The sequence below is a fragment of the Boleophthalmus pectinirostris genome, unplaced genomic scaffold, assembly GCF_026225935.1.
Source record: "Boleophthalmus pectinirostris isolate CB_2022bp ecotype Guang Dong unplaced genomic scaffold, ASM2622593v1 HiC_scaffold_18, whole genome shotgun sequence".
Lineage (NCBI taxonomy): Eukaryota > Metazoa > Chordata > Actinopteri > Gobiiformes > Gobiidae > Boleophthalmus > Boleophthalmus pectinirostris.
In genome coordinates, this window is record NW_026571133.1 from 21098211 (window position 1) to 21122781 (window position 24571).

The 24571-nt window shown below is 37.5% G+C and overlaps 2 protein-coding genes across 2 annotated transcripts; both read right to left on the reverse strand.

The window, feature by feature from the left end:
- Positions 1 to 89: 89 nt before the first annotated feature.
- kcnj8 (potassium inwardly rectifying channel subfamily J member 8) lies at positions 90 to 2476 on the reverse strand. The gene is made up of 6 exons (XM_020926549.2): positions 2018 to 2476; positions 1514 to 1662; positions 1117 to 1277; positions 909 to 1048; positions 588 to 804; positions 90 to 507 (listed from the first exon to the last, which is right to left on the reverse strand). The coding sequence occupies exons 1-6, from the start codon at positions 2362 to 2364 to the stop codon at positions 262 to 264; spliced, it is 1260 nt and encodes a 419-aa protein (XP_020782208.1). The 5' UTR covers positions 2365 to 2476; the 3' UTR covers positions 90 to 261.
- A 1833-nt stretch (positions 2477 to 4309) lies between these two features.
- Positions 4310 to 22063, reverse strand: abcc9 (ATP-binding cassette, sub-family C (CFTR/MRP), member 9). Its single transcript, XM_055153874.1, has 40 exons — positions 21894 to 22063; positions 21112 to 21285; positions 19818 to 19959; positions 19577 to 19698; positions 19326 to 19492; positions 19151 to 19252; positions 18930 to 19070; positions 18672 to 18857; positions 17415 to 17576; positions 17063 to 17218; positions 16799 to 16933; positions 16450 to 16612; positions 16333 to 16373; positions 16105 to 16247; positions 15717 to 15825; positions 15534 to 15641; positions 14571 to 14643; positions 13836 to 13941; positions 11331 to 11432; positions 11152 to 11236; positions 10992 to 11072; positions 10745 to 10882; positions 10542 to 10667; positions 10382 to 10475; positions 10238 to 10311; positions 9925 to 10107; positions 9561 to 9715; positions 9416 to 9485; positions 9101 to 9258; positions 8948 to 9040; positions 8760 to 8862; positions 8522 to 8638; positions 8320 to 8440; positions 8009 to 8139; positions 7578 to 7656; positions 6303 to 6411; positions 5058 to 5161; positions 4754 to 4887; positions 4617 to 4679; positions 4310 to 4447 (listed from the first exon to the last, which is right to left on the reverse strand). The coding sequence occupies exons 2-40, from the start codon at positions 21269 to 21271 to the stop codon at positions 4310 to 4312; spliced, it is 4674 nt and encodes a 1557-aa protein (XP_055009849.1). The 5' UTR covers positions 21272 to 21285; positions 21894 to 22063.
- Positions 22064 to 24571: the final 2508 nt, after the last annotated feature.

The window sequence follows — 24571 nt, forward strand, 5'->3', positions numbered from 1 at the left end:
TGATCATGAAATAGGCTCATTAGAAGATATGAGTAACCATTCTGAAAGAAAAAAATATATATATATATAACAATGTCAATGATGCTCCCATTTATTGTTACAACAAGGGGGGGTGAATCAGTACTATGTAAACATTTTCAGTTTTAATATTTCGTGAGACATTGATACAATTAGTCCTGTCATGGCAGGTGAGACACCAAAGCTCAGAATCCTTTGAGTGAGACAGAGGACCATAGCGGCCAGCAGGACACAGGCTTCATGTCAGGTGACTGCGTTCAGGCTTTGCCCTCCCTCCACTGGAGTAAAAAACTGAACTTTAGGGTTCAGCCCTGAATTGTTTCTGCGTAGACTACCACTGCTGGTGACTTTACGCATGGAATTATTGCGTCTCATTGAGTTGCGTTTGCGCAGTGAGTTCTGGTGAGACAACTCACTTTTCTGAAGAGTCTGGATAAGAATGGAAGGTTTCTCATCCAGTTCTCGAGCACTACAGAGAGGAGTTGCAACCTAGAACAAAAAAGTTTTTTTTTTGCTTTTTTTCTTTTTTAATATACATAATGAAAAATTATGATTTTCCATTGTTTTACCTTAACTGTATTTCCAAATTTTGAGTAGTCCACAGAGTACACCCCTTCCTCTTCTGTTACTATGGGGACAAATCGGTGACCCCACTGGATCTCCTCAGACACATAGGAGGTGCGTGCCTGTGTGGTGATGCCTGTGGTCTCCACCACTCCCTCTAAGATGGCAATGACCTCCAGATCACTGCACTGCAGCTCCATGGCTGACAAGTCATACATGGGGCTAAAAACAAGTACTTTCATATTAAGCTCAGAGTCCAGTGTTATTGTGGGCCAGATCAAGCTCCATAAGATTAAAAATAGGTAATGATTAAGAAAAATATCTACCTGTTTTTGTCAATAACATGGCAAATGATGAGTGGGGCAAGCAGAAAGAGGTTATTGCTGGCCACAGCACTCTCTGTTTGGACATCAATCTGATGAATGGGGATCACCTCACCTTCTGGAGTTGTGGTCTTTCTCACCACCTGCACAAGAGTGCACAGGGATGGTAGAAAATAGGCTACTACAGTTAAGTAGTAAAATAAAGAATAACCTGCAATCTGATGGTGGCTCCAATAATCATACTCTTCCTGAGGTCTCCAATGCGGATCATGAAGCAGAGGCGGTTGTTTCTAACAGCTATAACAGCATGACGACTAAAAATCAAAGTCTCTGCTCTCCGGTTTGACTGAGCCGTTTTCATGAAAATACAACCTGGAAATGGAAAGGATGGTTATTGCTTTCATTCATTCAATCAAATCTAAAATGTATTAAATTGAATACAAAATTGCAATATCGTATTGGGATGAGAGCGATATAGCCTATAGGCTAAAGGGCTGCAGGTCATGCAATGTCAAATTAGTGCTAAAAATTCTATTAGGCCTTGTTTCTTACAAGCTTTGTGCGACCTCCCTCTAGCGATGTTTTATTACGTAGCCCTGTAGTCTTACCCAACATGACAGCGCTGATGATGAGACCCACTATATTCTGCATTATGAGCACAGTAATGGCAGCGGGGCATTGTTCTGTGATCATGCGTCCCCCAAACCCGATGGTCACTTGCACTTCTATGGAGAACAGGAAGGCAGACGTAAACGACCTGCACAGAAAGGACACAAATCACAAGATCCATAATTCTGTAGTCTAGGCTGTGCTTATTAAAATCTGTTAAATATAATTAAATAACTGAAATTGGTTGAACTGTAAAGGAATCAAGGTCAGTGTTCCACCATCAAAAATCAAACCTAAATGTTCTGAGTCTTTTATTTTCACTTTGTGAACTCGGTTGAACCTGTTAATTCAATATGCAACTTTTAAGATACGTTTGGGAAGGCCGCAGAGTCTTAGAGTTGCAGACTTATCTAGCCCATTTTAAAAGCTTTTATCGAAAGTGCTACAATGCCATTATCGATTCCAGCTAGCCTTCTCTCAATACAAAGTCACTAACAACTTACTTGACGTCCGTGACGCAGTAAGATCCGCTTGGCCTCATTGGGTCCAGGTCTCCGTGCGCGAACGCTACGAGCCACCAGCTCATGGCAAACAGTAGCCAGCTGCTCACAAAGGTGGTGGTGAAGATAACCAGCGTGAATCGCCACTTGAGGTCCACCAGCGTAGTAAACACATCTTGTAAAAATCTGCCCTGTTCGCGAATGTTCTTGTGTGCCAAGTTGCAGGAGCCATTCTTTGCAATAAAGCGCGCCTTATTGACGCGGTCTCTGAACACTGGTTTTCGTGGCATACGGGAAACAAGCCCCGGTAGCCCGAATTCCTCCGGGATAATGCTTTTTCTCGCAAGCATCTTAAACTTAAGTAGGGTATATAAAATAAGTTACTGTGCGTCTTTACGCACGTCTGCGGAATTGTCCCATTAAGTATCCCGGCTGCTTGTCCACTGTGAACTTGTGGCGCTTGTGGTGTTCTTTCTGAGGGCTGGGACGCTCCGCTCTCTCCCACTGACGTAGCGCCGCTGCCAGGGGCCACAGCTTCTTGGAGCCGTTGTTTTGATACGTGAAACAAAGTTAAGGAGACAGTCCTTAACGTTGTTTCGGGTCTGAAAACCTAAACTACATGAATGAAAAAGCAATGAACAAAGGTTAAGTTAGAAACAAATACAATTGATTTTATAAACATTTCTCTCGTGAGGCATTATTAGGTAAGCCTATTTATTTTTAAGCAAAACAAAAATCGTGTTCAATGCTGTACAATGCGCACTAGAATTATCTAACAACCAGTAGGTGGTGCTATGGAAGCATTTCTGCAGCAAGTGAAATGAATCACACTTAAGTCCAAAACTGGCAAACTTTTAATTTTTCAAATGTAAAAAACAGGCACATACATTTCATCATTTTTAAATAGCCAATTGCATAATGTATATTTTACTACTTTTGTTTGAAAGCAATATGTGAGTTCACTTTTTTTTTTTTTTTTTTTTTTTGCAGTGGTGGGGAAAGTTGAGTAAGCTACTATGACGAAAACAAAAATGTGACAGATCAACAGCTGATCCCATTGTATAATAAATAGCCATAGAAGTTACAAAAAGTATAAGGCATACATTTTCATGTGACAATGGGTCAAAGGTCACAAAAACAATGAGTGTAAAAATTGTATAAATAAAAGTCAGTGTCCGAGTATAATATACATAACAAAGAAGCATTAGTAACTAAATAACTAAAATGAAATAAAGCTATATCATAGTGTATGTGTATGTAAATAATATATATTTGGCATTCAGTTTGTGCACCATTTACCATAACATAATGTTTAGGATGGATACAATGGACATTTTCATTTCAAGATAAAATGACAATTTTATAAGCATTATATTTATCTAAAAGTTATTCAAGAAGAAATCTAAGTGTATCTAAATATAATACTAGATGACAATTCTACCGTAGAACAGTGTACTATCTCAGAAAAAGTTCTTCAGCATTGCATGAAGGCAGACAGGCAGTGAGACTGAACTTATAGCCCAGAACCCTTCAGTGTTTGCACAAGGAAGTCAGAAAACCCAAAACAAAGTGGCTGTGTGTTAAACTGATGGTCCAATGGTTAGGACAATAGTTGGAACACAAAGTATTCTTGTATTGTGTCAATGAGTAGTAAAACAATTGCGATCTTACTGTTCATTAAGTGTTTCCTTTTCTCTGTTTGTTTATGAACAGCACAGATGTGCCAACAATTAATGCAGTAACTACCAGTTCCCACTGTGTGGGTAAATGGCTTATATTCTTATGTGCATATATGTATGTCTCGTTCAAGAGTCCTTTACGCAAAGATACTCAGACTGTTAATAAGGGCCAAAAACACATTAGAGCCCCTGTGTAACTGCCAGGGCAGCTGTTTGACACAGTTGCCTTCACATGTCGGCCCGTACAAAGGAGGCAAACATGCCATCTTCTTGCTCCAGCAGAGTCTCAGGTTTGTCATACTCCATAATGTTCCCTCTCTTCATTACAATAACCAGGTCGGCAGTCAGGATGGTATGGACACGATGCTTCAGATGCACAACAAAAAATGTATATATTTGTTTCATTATTTTGGTAAAGATGTGAATAGCAACAGAGAAAAGGAGAGAAAAAGTAAGGAATTTAGCACCAACCAGGTATATGCAGAAAAGAGTCCACTGACCCAAACTGCAACTCTGACTTCATCATAAAATAATGCAAAGTAAATATGTCAGATAAATGGATATGTTGGCCAAAGTAAAGTAGTGGTGAGCTGAGCTGGGCCAGATTGGACTGGCGCTACTTGTGAGTCCTCACTAGCACACTGAAGAGGCTCTCCTCCTGTGCCAATAGGTTTGGAGCAGAGTCAGACTCCACCAAAATTCCTGAGGAAAATACCAACACCTGCTCCGCGTCCAGGATGGACGACACTCGGTGCTGGTAGGGCAAGGACACAGGGATAGAGTAGAGAAAGAAGCAGAGAAAATTTAAGGTGTATAGTAAGGGAAATAGAAACTTTAGATTGTCAGTATCCGAGAATCAAATGTATGTAGAACAGATGGAAAATTAGAAAATAGAAAAGCCAACATAGCAATTTACAACTTACAGCTATTGTGACAACAGTCCTGTCGGCGAATGCAGTCATAACAACTTTCTGAAGTATATTCTCCTGTAAAGAGCCATGATGACAAGTGTCAGTAAAAGAAAGAGACTTGTAGACTTGACTGTATATACAGTACAAACCGTGGCCATGTCTATCGAGGCAGTGGCTTCATCCATGATGAGGACGCTGCTTTTTCTCACAAAAGCTCGAGCCAGACAGAAGAGCTGTCTCTGGCCAACGCTGAAGTTCTCTCCACCTTCAGTGACAACAGCATCTGGACGTCCATGCAAAATAAAGGCATGTAAGGACATAATGGCCATGACTTCACATCATAAATATAAGGGACACTGTCTTGTCTGAGCTATTAAATAATGTGCAGTTTATAATATACATCTTTGATGGAAAAAATATGTTTTTTGTTTTGTTTTGTTTTTTAATATATACCTAGTCCTCCGGGAAGTGCTTTCACCATATTTTTGAGCTGAGCAATTTCTAAAGCCTCCCAGAGTCGATCATCAGTACAGCTCTTCTCTGGATCCAGATTAAACCTGAAAGAAATTGATTGAATTGAATCTGTTTAGCAAATTATGTTAGGTCCATTGACTCTTATGCCTGAGCCTACATTCACATAAACAACAGCCAGTGGAAATGTCAGGTCTCACACTGTTGGTCTCACACAAAACTATCACCCGCGTCATTTTAGTCCAAACAAACAGCACATGCACATTTGTCTTTTATAACAAACACGCCATCACTTCATCGACCGCTAACACAAACTTGCAGAGGCGGAGATTGTGAGAGGAGAGAGACAGTATCCTTCCACTCCTCACTGACCCCTCCACTACATGGTGTTCGTGACCAATGGCACATTAGGTCGCCCCAGCTAGATTTCCCACTGCGATTTCAACCAGTAACCCCACAGCTGGGACTGAGTGTCGTCACGAGCCAAGTGTCTCTCCAAACTAATGTCTATGAACTCAGTGTGATCTGTCTACTCCATTTTGTCCCATGAAACCAAGATTTTAGGTGTTTAGGGTCATATGTACTGTTGTTGTCAAAAATATGTAAATCTACTCTGCCAGTGTCAAACCCCAATAAATTAAGGAAATTTGTGTTATTATTATTGTATTATATATTAAAGGTGCCCTATGTAACCTGTTAGGTGAAAGGTGTGCCACCTGCTTATATCTATGGGCATGTTAACACTTTGCCTGGAATGTTCCAGAATAAATTTTAAACTTATCCATCTCCAAGGAGACAAGCGGGGGAGGTCACTAGTCAATTGACAAGTCATGTAAAGAAATGACTCTGCTCATAGTAAAAATGGAAAAAATGTTTTCAAGGTACTTTTGAGCAACAAAAACACCCATCAATGAATAAATGCAAAAAGGATGCATTTAATCTCATACTGTGGAACATTCAAGGGAAATCTAGAGACAAGCAGGTGGTGTAAGTTACACAGTGCTGCGTCAGTGAAATTATGTGAAATGTATTATAATTCTAAGTTACCTTATTTTTTTATATTTTAGTATTTCTTCCAGTTAGAGATTTAGCTCAATATCAACATATGCACACTAGGCCTCTTGTCATAAAAACATAAGATGGGAGAGAGAGACTTAAACATTACTATATGCAAATGATATAATACGTTCAACTTCTCTCAGTCTCCAACAAACAACTTGTGTTTACCTGATAGAGCCACTGAATAAGATTGGATCTTGGAGAATGATGGAGAGCCGTGACCTGAGAGTGTGCAGGGGCAACTTGCAAATATCAATCCCATCAATGACAATTTTTCCTGGAAACAATAAATGAAATATATTTAGTTTCTAAAATTTGAAACAATATTGATTGTAGTGTTTCACTTAAAATGCAGTACAGCAAAGTCTAAAAACCATTGTGGAGCTGAGTTACTATCACAAAGACACTGATATGGTTGTACTCCACTGCTTTATAAGGAGATGCTGACTCTAAAGTCCACATTTACTGTTTAAGAAAAGCCAGGCCAGCTGCCAGTTACTGTGGTGTCTGTGTGTATGGAAAAAGTGACTATGTAATCTCTTCTCCTCACAGTCTGTGAATTAGTCATAGTCTGGAGAGAAAACAGACCCACACAATTAACTTCCTTTTAAAATCCAATTCATAACAAAAGCAATTTAAAGACTTGAGGCTGTCAACTCAAATAACTTTAAACCACATTCTTGAAAGAAAGTGGATGGATGTCTTCTGAAAGTCTATATTTGGGTCATTGGAGAAGCTACTCCAAGACCTCTTAGGCCAAGACTTCAAACGTAAGAAAAAATGTGACATACAAATGTGTCTCTAGTCACACAATGGTATTTCTAATGAAAGAGTTGAAATGTACACTCTAAAACTAGACAGTAAACAGCTACTAAGGCCAGGTAAATAAATCCTATACTGCATTTTTTTTTAAACCATTCAATTAGTCACTTAGTATTCTGTGATGGAGCTTTGTCAACACTATTCAACATAATTACCTGTCTCTCTGTAAAGTTTATAGCCATTCCTGCTTTTAAGATGTAGAAGAATAATTATATGTTATGACTTGAAACATTTGGCTACACAGTTGATGAATTTGTCACAATCACTTATTAAGTATAAATAAACCAGATTTGGTGTTCATGTTTCTAGTACGAAAGAATGAAAGAACTTTCTGTTTTAAAAAAAAACAAAAAAAACCCACTACATTTTAAAGGTGCACTTGATACATTTTTTGGTGGAGGATCTACCTGCTTTTCTCCATATAGATGTTTATACTTTGCAAGAATGTTAGACAGTGTGGTATTAAACATATCTATCTCCATGAAGATATGTGACCAAGTTACAGATAAGCACATGGTGGTCCCCCTACCTGAAATGTTACAAAATGCACCTTGAATGAATACATAACAAATTTAAAAAGGTATTTTCCAGTGTTGCATGTAAGCCCTGCCTCAGACCAACCTTCAAAAATATCCACCATGTTGAAAAAAGCCAGCGAAAGTGAAGATTTGCCACTGCCCGTGCGACCACAGATTCCCACCTGAAGCAGAGAGCAGCAAAGTGACACAGCTGAGAGGAATCAGACACCTGTGTGACAGAGTGTGGCAGCTACATGCTCAACCAGAGCCATGACTTTAGCAACCCAAAACAAAGCAACTTCAAAGGAGGTATAAAAAATGAATACAACTGGGAGGATTTTTTCTTATTCTTGCTTTGCACAATGAGATGTTAAAATATATTATGAAAAACTGTGGTTATGGATACACCAAAATTGTCTCCCTTATCAATCTAGTGTGATGTGACGACAATGGTTTTCAACAACTGTGTGAGAATTACTTGGTGTGTATACATGTATTTGAACATAGAGTATCTGACAACAATCTGCGACTAACCTTCTGTCCAGGCTGAATAAACGCATTTACATGTTTAAGCACTGGTTTAAGCATGGGGTCATAGCGCACACACAGATCCTGGATTTTAATTTCTCCATTCTGAGGCCAGTTCTCGGGAACCTGAGAGGTGTCTGAAAACCGTAAAGAGGGGACTGAGACACAAGCAGCTCAAAATTTAAATAACATGACATTAAGTTATTTGAGACAAATAATAATGGGAAAATAGAGCATATAACTCAAAAACACTTTCACCTGTAACATAATGTATGGAGAAACACCTGAATAATAAATATAGTGACTAAACGACTTACCTATAGACCCTTCATAATTCTCTGATTCTGTGCCAAGGAAGCTGTTCACCTTTTCCACAGCTGACATTTGGACCTCCAAGTCAGCCAGATTTCTCACAACCCAATTCAAGTAGTTGGTCACCTACAGAAATAAGAATTATGCATTTACATTTACATTACTAATAGGTCATGGACCACCTTTTCCCCCAGAACCGCAACTTACAGTTAAAGCATAGGTGAGTCCAAGGCCAACCAAACCCCCAGAAGATGGCAGACCATACAGTGAACTCCAAATAGAAGCTCCAGCTGCTGTCAGGACAATTACAGCCCCAAGATAATCCTCAAAAAAAAAGCAAAAGAGTGATGTGGGGTGTAGATGATCAAAATCCAGTGAAATTGCAAAACAATTATAGTAAACAAGAGTGAAATATAAAGACCATTTAAACAAAGAAACTCCTTACTGTGCGAACTTCCAGCCAGCGATTAGCAGCAGACAGGAACAGGTAAGCTGTGTTGTTGGTATCTGTAAGCTCTAGCATTCGCTGTTTAAATCGTGCTTCATGTCTTTAAAAGTGTAATGCATAATAAAAATAAATAAAATGTGTCTTAATAGTGGGTGAACAAAGGTACACTGACTGGTGTGTTGTACCTGAAAGCTCTAATAGTGGTCAGGCCTTCTGCTGTTTCAGAAAAGTGACAGAGCAGAGGCAGCTGCGTGGCGTCGTCTAGATCCTGAAGATCCCTGAGCAGTAATTTGCATGTTAGAACTTGAATTTGAAAGACTTACAGTGCGTGAACTTACTTTGAGGCAACTCGGAAATACTTCTGGATGAAGTAAAAAGCTACTCCCAGGGGAACCAAGGCGATCAGAAATATGGGAGTGATAGAGGATATGACCCAGATGGCAGATAAGCATAGCAATGTGGATCTAGTCAAAGACTCCAGTGTTGGAGGAATATGCTGAAAAGACATAACAGCAACAAAGTAATTACTAAAAAACTAATAAATACGACTTGTGAAACAACTGAATCTTTATTTCATTAAGAAAATCAATTAGTGTACAATTAAACCCCCTATTCATTTTACACTGTACTATAATGACAAATCAATCACATACCTGATCAATAATATTAGTATCTGCTGAAAATCTGTTTAGAATCTGCCCCAGTGGAGTTACATCAAAAAATCTGTTAAAATCAGAAACAAAATGTATGAATGAAATGACATATTTTTAAACCCTTATAATTTACTTTTTTTTTTACCTTATTGGGGCATGGATGATCTTGTTGAGCAGGTTGTGATGGAGGTTGGTGGCTGCAGAAAGACCCAAGAACTCCACAGTGAGAGACGTAATGAGGCAGAGAGTTAGTCCAGCAACACACAAAATGATGAAGACTGGCAGGTAATAAGAACCATTCTGCAAAGTAGAGACCATATTAAAGGTGCACTGTGTAACTTTTCTGGGCTTCTGTGGAAAAGCTCAGATAAAACAACAAATCTCAATAGATGAAATAAGGTTTTGGATCCCCCATATACAAACATAGTTCCTCTTTAACATCAATTTGCACAAACAAGAATTCAAATGCTAGATCAAAAAATAAATAAATAAAAAATCTAAAAACTTACATCTTCATCTAACAGCATAGGAGTGATAGTAGTCCCATTTGGCCTGCTCTGATTGGTTTTGGAGGAGGTCCAGAAAGCTAACCAGTAGTCAATGGCAACAATGACAGAGTGTTTGAGTAGTTTAGAGGACACCATGAGGAAAACCATGAAAAAACCACCAGAGGAGAGGTAACACCAGCACACCTGTGAGAAAGGAAAAATTACATGAGCAAATATCATTGTTTTAACTGTATTTACGTGGTTCACAACAGCACATACCAAAATCCAGTAACAACAGTGTTACGGATTATATGTATAAACCAGAGTTATGTACCTTCCAAGGGATTTTTGATCTTCTGGTTGTGCCTGTGGACATGTTATCATCTTCTTCTTCCTCTTCCTCTTCCTCTGATGGTTTGGGAAAAAAATTTGTTTAACTCAGTGGTCCTTTAATGGCTGAAAAGGAGGGGGGAACTACCTTCTTCTTCATCATCAAGCTTGGCCTCCCTGGAGTAAAATGCTCTTCTTAGTGTCTTCCTCTCGAGAGTTGTTTGACTGTCCTGCTGAATATCCTAACAGATAAGTGTTAGCATAGAAAATAATATACAAATTACAATAAATCTGAATTATATACATACCTTTTCCAGCCCATGGTCCTGTCTATTCATTAATGTCTTCCAGTGATCGTAAAGCTCAATGTCATGTGTCTGAATGTCTTTTAGAGTTCCCTCTCTCAAAACAGAACCATCCTTCATAGCAATAATCTAGATTGACATGATTCAAATTAAAGGTCACAAAGATTCTGATAAAAGATGATTTTAAAAAGATGGTTCATGTGTACCCAGTCTGCGTGTATAAGATACTGCAGCTTGTGAGTAACCAGCACCACAGTTCGCTTGTCATCCTGGAGGAACTTGAGGATGCCTTCTTGCATCAGGTGATCACTGAGGTGGATGTCAAGGGCAGAGAATGGGTCATCCTAAGACACAGGTTTGGTATTCTTTTTAAATTAACTTTATTTTAATACAATTTTATTAGGATAAAAATAGTAATTGATTAAAAATACTCAGATAATAAGATGAACTTACCAAGAAGACAATGTTGGTGTTCTGGTACAGTGCCCTTGCTACACAAATTCTCTGCCTCTGCCCTCCGCTCAAATTGATTCCCTTAAATATAGCATCACACTCATGTTTAATAATTATTTAATAACTATAGACTAAATGCAATAGGATAAAAATGCTATACCCTCTCTCCAATTTCAGTTTGATCTCCAAATGGTAACAGGTCAATATCTGGCTGAAGGGAACAAGCATCTATGACTGCTTTATATCTGACAAAAGAGTAAATAAGTATCATTTTTAATATTTAAGATATACAGTGTGTCAGTGTTTCATGTATTTAAACTAAAAGGGGTATAGTTTTACCTCTGTTTGTTAAAGGGACTTCCAAATGTAATGTTTTCTTCCACTGTTGCGTTGAGTAGCCAGGACTTCTGAGCAGCATAGGCCACAGAGTACCTGTTTTTGCTTAACAACAAGAGGTTTTAAAATAAACCATTAAACTCTAGTGACTGCAGTGTATAAAGATTACATCACCAGGAACACTGATCCATTTTGTAGGTATTCTTTGAGAATCACTGATTATTAAGTTCAAATTCATAGCATTTTTCTAAATAAAATTGTAATTACAATCAGTTTTCCTGGTCAAAACAGGTAGTATATAAAAACAAATAAAAAGCAATATTGTTGAGTCACACACCACTGCACCATAAAGGATACATCAGACGATATGAAAATGAAACATGGATTGAGCTAAATGATCAAAAAAGATTAACCAACAAAAATATATAAAATGAATGAAGTTATAAACACATATGAACAGGAACTGGGAGATTTGTCTGCTTTCTGTTATTTTTTGTTATTTTTAAGCATAATATATAATTAATAAACACAAATAAGTCTTAATTTGCTATGACATAACCAAATTTCAACTTTATAACTTTATACTGGAATTTCAGTTTGTAGCTGGTTTGGGGGCTCCCAGCACTGTGAGGACACACCACACACATTCCATTTTGAATAAAATGAAAAAATACTAAAATCATAAATTACATATGGGTTCATGGTTGATGAAAGGAAGATAGTACAAATAAGGTCATGATTTTCTTGAACCCAATCTCAGTATTGTTAAATAATGCTGGATAGTGTGTAAGCTAAATGACATAATACACAAACTAAATTAATGAAATATAAATATGTAGTTATTCATCAAAGACAATGTAGACAATGTACTTTCTTCCAAAACAGATGAAAATTAAGGAGATGGTGATAAAACAAATAAATAATACAACAGACAAGGAACAAGAAGAGAGGTCATGGGATCACTCCACCAGTCAAAATGGGACTAGGACACCACAAAACCTATACCTCCTGATGTCTTCAGCTGTCTCTTCTGTCCCTGACCAACTGTCAAAGTCATGCCAGTATGTTAGAGAGCATTTCTTTCACCATGTTTAGGTAATAATCAGATAATAAATCAGGCTGTTAGTGACACAAACAGCAGAGCAGAAAGAAAAACAAAACTGAGGCTTTTCATGACATAAAAATGAAAACTTGCATGTCAAGTCTTACAGTATTACAGTAATACAAGAGGAGACATACATAAAACCAAAAAGCACAAATTCATTTCAATGAACTGCATGCCATCTCAGAGCAAAATGCATCAAGTAATAAATGTACATGACTTCAATACTGACATTACCAGTCACCAGGCTGACTTAAGTGATATGACTTGCTTGGGTTTTAGTACTGAGATTTAGTCTTTTGTGTCCATATGAACACACAGAGAATTTTAAGCTACTTAAACTGACAACACTAAAATATTCAGCAGTGATGTTAAATGTAAAGAAGCTTACACTGAAATGAATAATGACTAAAGGAGAGAGCCAAGAGGAGATACCTGATGTTTCCATCGGGACTGGCCTCACAATTAGGCAGCCTGATGTAAGCAAGAAGGTAGGAGGTAAAGAGAAAGATAGTACAGGCACACGTGCACAGACAGAACTCTCAACAATCACACAAAAGATGATGCAGTACATAAGTATACATAGAAATGGAGCTAGTGTAAATTAAGCCTGGAAAACCGATCTTCACTCCTGTCTACTTACCTGAGATGACCTGCTTCTCAGCCTTCATCCCTAACTCCAAATACTCCTCCCTGGCGTTAACCACACCTCCTCCTGTCCAATCCATGCCCAATCTGCCCAATTTAAACCACTGCTGCAGATGCACAGCCGCTTCAGTTTGTGCCACACTCCACCTCCTCCCTAGCACTACCACGGCTTCTCACCATCTCATTTTCCCCTTCACTCTCCTCAGCCTCACCTCTATCATCTCTCGTCTCCAGGCCTCAGGAGAAGATATCTCCTAAACATTATCTAATGGGCCAAGCTCTTCATCATAATGTCTGTTGCCGGGGTCTGAGCACCAACGGTAACTCAATCAATAAAACTACTAATACTTCTTGTATCTCCCCAGGTTGAAATGGTATATGATCATTCTGAAGGAACCGTTCAACCTCTATGGTTAGTTCTCAAAAGCACATCAACAAACAAACATTACAGAGGGGTTTAGGTAAAAGTTTTTCACTGTTGAAATATTTGATTTCAGCACTGACAAAAATCAATAATAGTTCACAAAGCAGAAGTAACTGTGTGTGAATAGTTGAAAAATATAGAATAACTTGTGTGGTCTAAAAATGACACTGATCAGTAGCCAATATTAACCAATTCTATGTGCTTGTTGCATTTATCATTAAGTTTGATCATGAGAAAAGTGCTTTATAAAATTACAAAATGTAGTATGAGAAAGGGAGAGCATCATGTTTATCAGAGTGAATGGCAAAGCATATGTGGTCATTAATAATCTTACTTGCTCCAGTAAACTTTCCCATCCATGGATTGCATTTCTCCTAACATCGCCAACAGCAGAGAAGATTTCCCACAACCCACCTGGCCTACAATCATCGTCAGCTGACCTAGAAGAGGAAAAGAGGGTTAAATTGGGATATGGATGCACCATCTCAACTGCATGCCAACAAACAACTGAAGGTCACTTGATCTTACTCAGTCACAATTCTAAAATAGACTACTGGGTAGACTGTAGAAACATGAATGCCACTGAAAGACTGAAGTTGAAGCTTCTCAAAAATAACGGCACACATTTTTTTTTTTAAATAATGTAAAAAGAAGTATACTCACATACTAAGCGAGTTAATTTCACATGGGTGGATAATATTTTAAACAGCTCATTTGTTGGGAGCCAGTGCAGTATGTCTAGCTTTTCTCACTCCTCACATACAGTATAGCATATCAATATAAAGTATTTGGCTACCCTGGCCACACATTCAAATGTCTTGGTTGCGTCCCAGAAGACCAAAGTAGTATTTATAGAGAATAAGTTAATCCAGGGTTAAGTTACATTGTTATAAATTTTAAAGTTGGAATTTGTTTGAATGGGGAATCATGTGAATGGGGGAATATCCACTTCACATGGATAAAAAGTGCCCATGTCAATGTAACAATGTAAATATAATTTATTTATGGCATTCTAATCGTTCTAAGCTGTAAACAATATTTGAAATCTGTGCAACATTTATGTGGATACCTGTGGGAATACTGATGTTAATGTCTGACAGAGTGGACAGGTTGCTTCCCCAGGTAAAGCATCCATTGATCACCTACAACAATGAAATAAAAATCATAATTAGATTACATTCCTCGCATAATATTTGAGTTGAGTATATCTCATACAAGACACTGTGCTAAAAGGTTTCACATTTAATACTGAGATGCGAGGAATATATATGATATATATATATATATATATATATATATATATATATATATATATATATATATATATATATATATATATATATATATATATATATATATATGATTTTTTTTGTAAAATTAAAATGGCTAAAATGTGTGGTAAAAAAAATCTATTGCATTCTTAACACATTAATTAATATGACAAATTTTTGTCTTACCACTGAAGGAAGAGTGAAAAGGCTTTATATCTAATGCATGCTTGGTGACCTTTGACCCTGCTTCCTGCTGAGCTTTAGTTTACATGACTCCCATCTGTTCTGTTATTTGTTTACTTTATGTTTTGTGTACATGTGTGCGTGCATGTGAGTGTAAAATCTCTACATTTCTCCAGCAGATATTTCTGCATGATCCCCCACTAACATAAATAAATATATAACACCCACAGATTATATGTAATTTGTGTGGAGACCTTAAAAAGAAATAATATTGAAGGACTAATGAGGTAGTTAGGCAGCCCCCCTCCACCGGGATGGGGCCGGAAGAAGAGTTTGTACAGAAGGTTGAGAAAACGTTGGACACCAAAATTCTCGTGTGAACTTCAAACTTCCTGTGTTGAGAGCGTGTGGATGGACACGTAAAAGACGTCATATGTGGACCTCCAATAAAGTTTGATTATACTACTGGCCCATACTGTTGGGTCTGTATAACCAGGACAACACTCAGTTATAAAAGTATTTCTCAAACAGTACAACATAAAACATAGTAGAAGTATATGCTTCGTAACTTCACTGACCTTCACGGCCACATCCTCGGTCTCTGTGGGTCTCATCTGTCGCCGGGTGGGCTGCTCATAGTTGTCCATTTGATAACGTATTGGCTGCTTCCTGTTAATGGCCTTGGTCTAAACAAATTATCTCATGAGTTTGTATGTACAAACATGTTTTTGTAGTGTCAGTTTTATATCTTTTTTACTTACTGTCCCCATATGTTTTTTGCCAGTCTCAAATGGAACAGGCATGTCTCCATTTCTCCAGCTATCATCTCCAATTTCATCACTCTGAAGGAACTCTCCAAGTTTCTGCACACTGTGGGGACACACATGAATGTGTCAGTATGATGACGTTAATACAAACAATTACACCATAGTCACATTTAACACAGGTTGGGTGGGGTTTACTGAAATCAGGGCATGGTCACATTATCACCACAGAGCACCGCAACCCTGTGTTAAATGTGAATCCAGCATTACAAAGTTTAAAGGCAGAATTTGAATCTAAGTATCTGTTTATCTGTTTTTATTACTGAAAATGCAGAATTTTAATCCAATTATACTACCAAAAGATCAGGTGGTCAACACCCCTCACCTGATCAAAGCCTTCACCGCAAATCTGACCACGGTGGAAAGCAGGAACAAAGGTGTTACAAGGATGTGAAACAATGCCAGAGCTGCAAAGGCATCAGAGGGGCTTGGTCCAGTTGTATTAATAAAATGATGCATCACAAATGTCTGCAAGTGATACACAAAATATCTGTTTGATGTGTTACGGTCACATATGAAACAACAGTTGATTAGGGTCAAGATACTGTCTTACCACAAGTACAGCAGCAATGGGAATTGCAGCATTCATAAAAACTGCAGATAAAACCAAAAGTGTGCATTAGAGTTAGTTTTTAGTTTGTTGTAGTCAACACATGTTGCTAGATCTTACTGGACAAAGATGTGTAGAAAGCAAAGGTCTTCAGGCTGGTGAGTTCTTTGCCTCTAGTGCCCTCCACACTGTCACAGAAGATATTCTCCCAGGCATAAAGCTTAAGAAGTTTTATTCCTTTTAAGATCTCAGAGGTCTGTTTCAAACGGTCAGTAGAGTATTCCTGTATTTAGACATATGCAGTCTATTATAATTCAAATAAGAAATAAAAAACTGCTTAGACTGCTACCACGCTACATGGCCCCAGATAAGTGAAAGAAAATGGATGGATAGAAAAAAGCACAGTATACAAGTAGCATAGCCCAAACATAACAAAGTAAAATATCAGGTATTGTTGTTATTAACTTACTAGTGTGCTTTTCTGTGTTTCTGCCAGTTTAGTTGCTATAAGGTACTGCACTGGAGCCAAAAGAACAATGACTGATGCACCAACTAATGCACTGGAGCGTAAAAAATAGTAAAGGAGGATCACACCCATCACTATCTGCAAAAAAACAGACATTAATAATATTTAATACCTTTGATAATATAATATAATATCATATAATATCATATCATATCATATCATATCATGAATATCATAGTGGGGCTAAAGGGTGTTTCCATCCCGTACCTGCACAGGCATCGCCCACAGGTTCGGACAGAGGAATAGGAACCACATAAGCTGGTTGGTTTCTATAGCAACCAAGTTGTTGATTTGTCCCAAGGTCATCTCACCCATTGACATGTTGGAGGTTGACAAACGCAGGATTTTGTTGTAAATCATTGCCTTGATGTGTAAAAAATAAAATAAAATAAATAAGAAATAAATAAAATACAGTGTTAAAAAGAGTACCATATGTGAGTATGACTCCTTTATAACTGAAAGGAACCTAATGCATGCTTTCATTAAACAAGAAGCAGACATGATAAACACGAGACAATACATACAATGGTTTACTATGGCAACACCTTCTCCCACTTACCAAAAGAGCTCCTCGCAGGTTGATACCAGTTTCTATAGTGACATAGTAAGATGCCTGAAGAAAAGTCCTTTGTAATATTAAAGCCAGAAACAGAAGAACCGCCAGGACTGAGGGATTCTGCAGCAGCTCAGTGGAGGACATGAAATGCACACCAAAATGAATCTACAACATAGGAAATGTGCACATTATTTAGATAATGCATAGCCGTACTTCTTCTAAATTAAAGTTAAAGGGTGTTAGATGAGTGAGGAATTTTCCATGTCACTCAGAAATGCTGCCTGGCTTTGCTCTGCATCTCACCTGCCCATTATGCTCACAGAACAGACTGGCAATGATATGTCAATTGCTACTTAACAACTCCAAGCTAAATGAGTCAGATTACATACTGCTACTACTAACAAGACTATTGTGTATTTGTCTGCGTCTCTGTGAGTATCTTGACAGTGAAAAGGGCATCTCTTAAATGCCAGGCAGGTTTGCTTTTGCCAGATGAATTGGCTGTGACTCTTGTTTTCTCTCTTAGGCTATTTTTACTGCTCAGCAAGCTTCTACATCTTCGTAACATTTAATTTTACACTAATCAATGTACCTAAACTAACTAAAGTACAAAGTAAGAACATATATAACATACATGTATATGCCTCAAACTCTCACCTGAACCCTACCATGTAATCACAAGCTGTTGCATAGTAAAAGGTAGCTGACTATTAAAAAAAGCACAATCCTTCTTTGTTTTTGATTCTAATAACTGTAGGTAATTGAGAGAAAACAACAAATTCACATCTGGTAAAGAAATTACAGAAAAGATACACTTCATTAATTCATGAAGACAAGCCCTTTTTTTCCTTTCCTTTAGTTTAGTCTGACTTATTAAACAAGAGAGAATCAGCTCAATTCCCACTCATAAATGTCATATTTGTGTATGTTTGTCTAGTTGCTACAACAGTAAAATTGTATAACAATGTTATTATTCATATCAGATCTTGCTTTGTTGTTTCCTTTAGACATGATGTCACAAGTAGACAGTTGCGTGGATCGTGAAAGACCCACACCTCTGTGACATCACACATGAAGAAACTAATTTGTTTTTGACTCGAGCACCCAGCCACCCACTATCAAAAGTACAATTTAGAGGCATATGGTATTTTATTATTTAAAACTGATTGATTTGATTTTTACATAGCCTTTATACTGAATTTCCATCATTCCATGTGTACTGACATAAACTTTGTACTAGACATAAATGAATGTACTCACATCTTTGGAGACTTCTGTTTTGTTTTCACTCTCCAAATATTTTACAATGCCAGAGATGCAGAGCGGCCCAGCAAAGCCCAGCAGGTCTGCGAGATAGCGGAAGGTGCTGCTGAGGAGGATGGGCCGGCCAAACGCTCGGTACATGGAGCGCCAAATGGACGGGGCACGATCTGGATCTTCAGCAGTCTGTGTAAGAGTGAGAGAGTTTTTAAAGCACAAACTAACAATAAATGTTAAATGCAGTCCCGTCCTTATCACCCTTTGGTCCTCATATGCATCCTTCAGGCGTAGGTAGTTGGTGAGTGCTCTCATGGCAATAGGCAGCTTGCCAATCTTCTTAAGCTCTATTGGTCTTTTATGTGCCCCCATGATGAGAGGATTCATCCACCAATATGTTGCCTAAAAATTACAGTGTAACTACTAATTCTTAAAAGATGCTACACACATTGTTATATGTTAAATAATACAGTTACATCTACCTTTGAAAGCAAATTGACAAAAGGCTGCAGGAAGCGAACACCCAAATCTTGTAAATCTTCAGGTGGTTTCACCTTCTGGGGATTGGCAAAGAAAACATATTTCTACAAACAGAGAAAGGGGTGTTAGATACAACAGCGGGTCTAAATGACAAATAACAAATGGAAGTGCACATACCCTAACTCTTATGACATTGACCTCCACTGCCATCAAGAGCCCATACAAGACCACTAGCAGGGCTGTAATACAGAACCTCAGATATTCGGGTCCAACATCAAATGCTGCAAACTTCCATAACTTGATGGTCTTAGTGATGAAGGCCAAAACCCAATAGATGAATAATACTGTGCCAAGAGAAAATACCATTCACTTCTGATGTGTATGTTAGTTATATGAAGGTTCAGGTCTTTTCTTTACTTAGGTCTCACCAAGGAGGAGCTTTGGGAAGTTAGAAGTCTCTATGTTATGGTAATAAACCACTGACGTAGTGGCAGCAATAAATCCCATAAAAGCTGGCATAAAGAGATGGAGGTGGTCGGTCACCATCATCCTAGATAAACAATACAATCACTTTCATTTGGAATATTTTGCTATTTGTCAAGAAGGACAAGTAACATAATACGAGTTTCATAAATTTTGGATTGCGTGCTATTCCTTGGTAAATCTTACTTGTTGGAGACTATTCCCTCTGCAAACTCACAGACATGGACAAGAAGCAGAGAGAAGGTGAGAATCCACCTCATGTTGTGTCCAGGAAAATGAAGCCATGTGTTATGATGGATCTGGACCTTAGAGCTCTGACTGCCCCAGCCTACAAAACATACCTTGTGAAAATGATTTCAAAATGATTACACTAACACAATATACTATTCATGAGAAATAACAATAAAACTGAATAATAGTATTTATATATTAACAAAGCCTTTCAAATATGAGTGGTGCTTTTTTCTCTTCTCACCAGAACCAGAATATTCCACTTAATTTTAGGACAAACAATAACACAAGAGGAATAAATTAGTGACTCCTCAGGGAGCTGTGTGGCCTGCTGGTCAGAATCATTCCCATCAACTATACACGCACTACTAATTGAATCAGTTAATTAGATCTCAAATCTCCTTTTTCTGTGTTCCTCCCCTGCACATTGTTTTGTCATTTTCTCCCATGTTTTAATATCTGACTGAACAGCACAATGTAAAGTGCAATGTTTAAGTTATAAAAAGTGTAGCATAATATTATTATTATATTGACAACTATTAATCTACAAAATTCTTATTACACTATTACTAAACAGTGACTAGAACTATGTCCAGTCAGCAGAGAATGTAAACACAGAAACATGTTCCCAGTGCATGTGTCACTGAAACCAATGATTTAAGATCTAATTCACATCTGCTCTCCCAGTAGATTATATTGCTGGCCTGATGGGGTTAAATTACTGTAAATCAACAGAGCTACTGTTTGACCTTCCTCTTCTGGTTACTAAGAGATGTGCAGGGATATTGCAAAAAATGTAGGAAAGAATTCTTGCAAAGATGTTTAAATTTTGTTTTTCAGATCTATATTACTTAGTCTAAATAATAGTTTGAATAAATCAGTCCATTACATTCAAGTGTTCACATAAAACAGAACACAATGGGGTTTCAGTTCCAGCTGACTCAATAATCCTACTTTAGATGCTGTGACAAGACAGCTGTGCAGTTTTCATTCAACAGCAAAAGGTGATACTATAAGAAGCTTATACTTGAAAAACATCTGGTCAAAAATGTTTTTGACCATTTCTGAAATAGTATTATGTATTCTGCATACTTATATTATATGCTGCTGTCTGTTTGATCCTTTCATTCAGTTAAATATTTCTGTGACATATCCAGTTTCACAGTGCTTCAGTTGGTTAGTTTCAGTAGAGCTATTGGTTATCACTGAAACATTTACACTTGACAGTAGGAGTCGTGTTTGATCTTACCAATAAAGAGGATAGGGAAGGTGATGAAGAGCAGGAAGACATGAGGAACCAGGTTGAGAGCATCTACAAAGCAGCCATTGTTCAGCACACCATCATTCACATTATAGGCAGTTATGTTATCGTTGCCACAGAATGCTAGGGGGGGCGTTCCATTGGACATCTTGCCTCACACTACTATGGAAATAACAAAAAATATATACATTAAGGTGGTTATATAAGGTTGGCTATCTTTATACTGTGTTTCATACTGTATATACGCTTTATTTGTACTATTTTTTAAGTAACTGGTTTGGTTCTGTAAGTCAGCCATTTACAGAAACCAGGTAACAAAGTGTCAATTGTGATAGAGTCACCGAGCAGACTTTGAAAAGAAAGCAGTAGTAGTACAAATAAGGCAGAGATTAACACTGGATTATGTGCATTAATACTACTAAGACTACTACTACTAATAGTAGTAGTAGTAGTAGTAGTAGTAGTAGTAATTATTTGCTACTACTTAGGTTACAGGACAGTAAATTACATAAGAACAGAGATTGTCTGCTTAGGTAAGATAGAGTAATAAAATGAATGTCAACACTAATGTCAACAGGCATGCTTTAGTGGGACACTAATTTCAACAGTCACCCAAACTTGCTGGAGGAACATGGTTTAATAAATAATACATTTAGTTGAAAGCATTATTTTAACACTTGAAGACAGAAACATTAACAGCATAAATGTTACTAAGCATGTCACCTTTATTTAACCTAGCTTTGTTAATTCTACATTCAGAAATACCTTACCTCCAACAATGTTAAGTTGTTTTCACGCGTAACTGTACATTCCAAAGGTCTGGAATATTTAAAAAATAAATAAAAAATTAAAAGACGGCAAAATATTTATGTAAAATAACAAGACATGAGATCTGGTCGACGGGTTTGGGTTGATTATTTTTAGCTCTGCACGCACTTCAGCTGCTCGGTCCACTGCTGCCTGTCAAACGCTGGTGTCAGGTCACAAACTATAAGCCGCCACTATGCACACTCTATATTTCAAAATAAAAGCCAGTGGAAGACGCGTGAATCAGATAGCGTTTTGCGTAAAATTTTAGATATAATACTGACTGAACTTATTTAAAATGAATTGATCATGGTTCTTGTATTGCTTTTGTTGTTGTTTTTGTACTTATATGTCTTTATATTGCATACATTCGGCCAAGATATATGTTTTATTGCGTACGTAAAAACTCGTTTATTCCGGTTTCTTTAGTATAAATTGAATTAGCTTGACAAAATTGTGTGTAATTTTTAGATTTTTAGGCTTGCAGTTTGATGCTAGGAGGAAGAATTATTTTGTATATTCTATGGGTTTGGCCACACATTACACATTCTGGCATGTCTTGAATCATAATAGGGTAAAACACTGCCACGACCATCGAAGATCTGACGTGCGCGCCAGTCTCCAATGTCTCCTAAAGGAGATAACTGTAAACTCTTGTCAATAATTGCATTTTATTTTCACCAACATAATCAAAACGGAAGCTTTAGAATAAAAACGTTGGACTGGTTAATAAATGCACTTCATAAAGAGTTGAAGATTACGTTTGTCATTTGCTCAGCCATGTGTGTAAAATACTTTCTCATTCAATAGCAACCACGGGGATTTCATCCTCTTTAAGGCTACTACTGATTTCAGCATCATGTTCAGGACTGCAGTCATCGCGGCGAGGAGCCTGTATGTGTCGTTGTTGTTAATTTACTAAATGAATTTTATTATTTGATTTGTTGCAGGCGCCGATATGATGACCGACTCACAGTGAGCATTTTATGATTGGCGTAGCTTGCTGTAAATTTTCAAGAAAACATAAAACAGATTAAATTGGTTGTTTTTTTCAATGGATTCTAGTGTGACCTACATGTCATTCTCTAAGAGCGGGGAAGACGTCCGGATGGTGCGCGTGGAGGATGCGTCGAGATTCGGACACAAAAGCATTTGCACTTACTCTGACCCGCTGCCAGGATCCACGGTTTGTCTTGGTCTCCTCTCCGTCCCTCTGTCCATCCACTGCCCACGGTGAGCTAGGTGCCAGCTGAAGGACGTTGTGCCAAAACATAATGAAGCACTTTAGTGGGAGCAATTACGCGCGAGGGATGGCTTGCAGAAACGGACACGAAGTACGAACGCCGTCTATTTATCCAATAAAATGTCTGAAAAATAGCACAGTTGTATATGTAGGTCATTGCTGACTGTGCGGTGTTTCATTTGAGATGCTGTTGTAGATATGTCGTTTTAAATGCTCTATTGAAAACATTAGTGACTAAATCTGTGTAAATTCTATAGGCTTAAGACGGGGCCCGAGGTTTTATGGTAAAGATTGATCTAAAATGATGATGATTATGAGCAAATGTAGGCCTATTTGCATTCCTTAACAACGGTATGTCTATAGAGGGCGCTATTTGTCAGGCTATAAAAATGATCAGTACAATGATTACTAGTGCTAATAAGTAATTTAAAAACAATTCTTATAAAACTATTTAGGCTAGCTTTTGATAGGCTGCTGTTATTCTGTTCTATTTTTTTCTGTTTAGTGTTCGTTCTACTTTAATACATTGCTTTTCAACTAGCACTACATATTATTGTAGGCAATAAATCTAACTGTCGGGGTTCAGTTTGGAATTGCACCTTTAATTTCATCAGACTGATTGTTATTTTTAGTTGTTATCTTATTATGACTTATAAGTCCGCATTTAGCTGAGACAGTTCGTTGAGCAGGGTTGAAGGGAAAAGTTTGTTGCATGAGAAGATTTGTGACTAAGCAGATAAATAGACATGAGCTATTCATCCGAAACAAACAGAGCGAGAAGAATCCCTCTTGGTATAAGTGTTTCCCAAGACATCGTAAAGGAAACTTTATGGCTTTTGACCCCTATAATGCAGACTCCCACTTGCTCCATAGTTGTCTGTTTTCATATGCACTCACACTAAAGCTGACACTGCCAATGAAATTTGACATCTGCACAGAAATAACAGAAATAACATCAAAATTATAAGTTATTTGCTGACGATACTAACATATTTTACTCCACTGACAATAATGATCACCTTATTGAAATTAATGTTATTGGTGGACAGAATCAAACTATCTGTAAATTGCAGTAAAACAAAAGTCATGTTTTTTTGTTGGCAACTGTAAAAAATAAACAGAAATTTAAAAAAGAAAAAAGGTACATCATATCAATAATGCAGAAATTGAAAAGGTAAAAGATTTGATTTCTTTGAGTAGATGACACATTTGATATGATCAGCTAGTCCTGTAACTGCTTCATCTTGGATATGTAAATTTGAATCTTTCTGAATATTATTAGGGTAACCACACTTAGTATATATAGTAATAGTAAGATCATATTTTGTAATGATTAATTGTGGTTTATAATGCACAGACTTGCTGTTAATCCTCTCATTATATTGTTAGTGATGTGTT

Bases quoted from the DNA above. Each gene is read 5' to 3' on its own strand.
- kcnj8 (XM_020926549.2), bottom strand. From the start codon at position 2,364: ATGCTTGCGAGAAAAAGCATTATCCCGGAGGAATTCGGGCTACCGGGG. The intron at 1,049-1,116 runs GTTATTCTTTAT...ACTCTTGTGCAG, and splicing joins GAGCCACCATCAGATTGCAG to GTGGTGAGAAAGACCACAAC. The intron at 805-908 runs GTAGATATTTTT...ACTTGTTTTTAG, and splicing joins CATGTTATTGACAAAAACAG to CCCCATGTATGACTTGTCAG.
- abcc9 (XM_055153874.1), bottom strand. From the start codon at position 21,271: ATGTCCAATGGAACGCCCCCCCTAGCATTCTGTGGCAACGATAACATA. The intron at 17,577-18,671 runs GTGAGTACATTC...CCTATGTTGTAG, and splicing joins AAACAGAAGTCTCCAAAGAT to ATTCATTTTGGTGTGCATTT. The intron at 5,162-6,302 runs GTAAACACAAGT...AATTTCTTTCAG, and splicing joins TTATTCAGTGGCTCTATCAG to GTTTAATCTGGATCCAGAGA.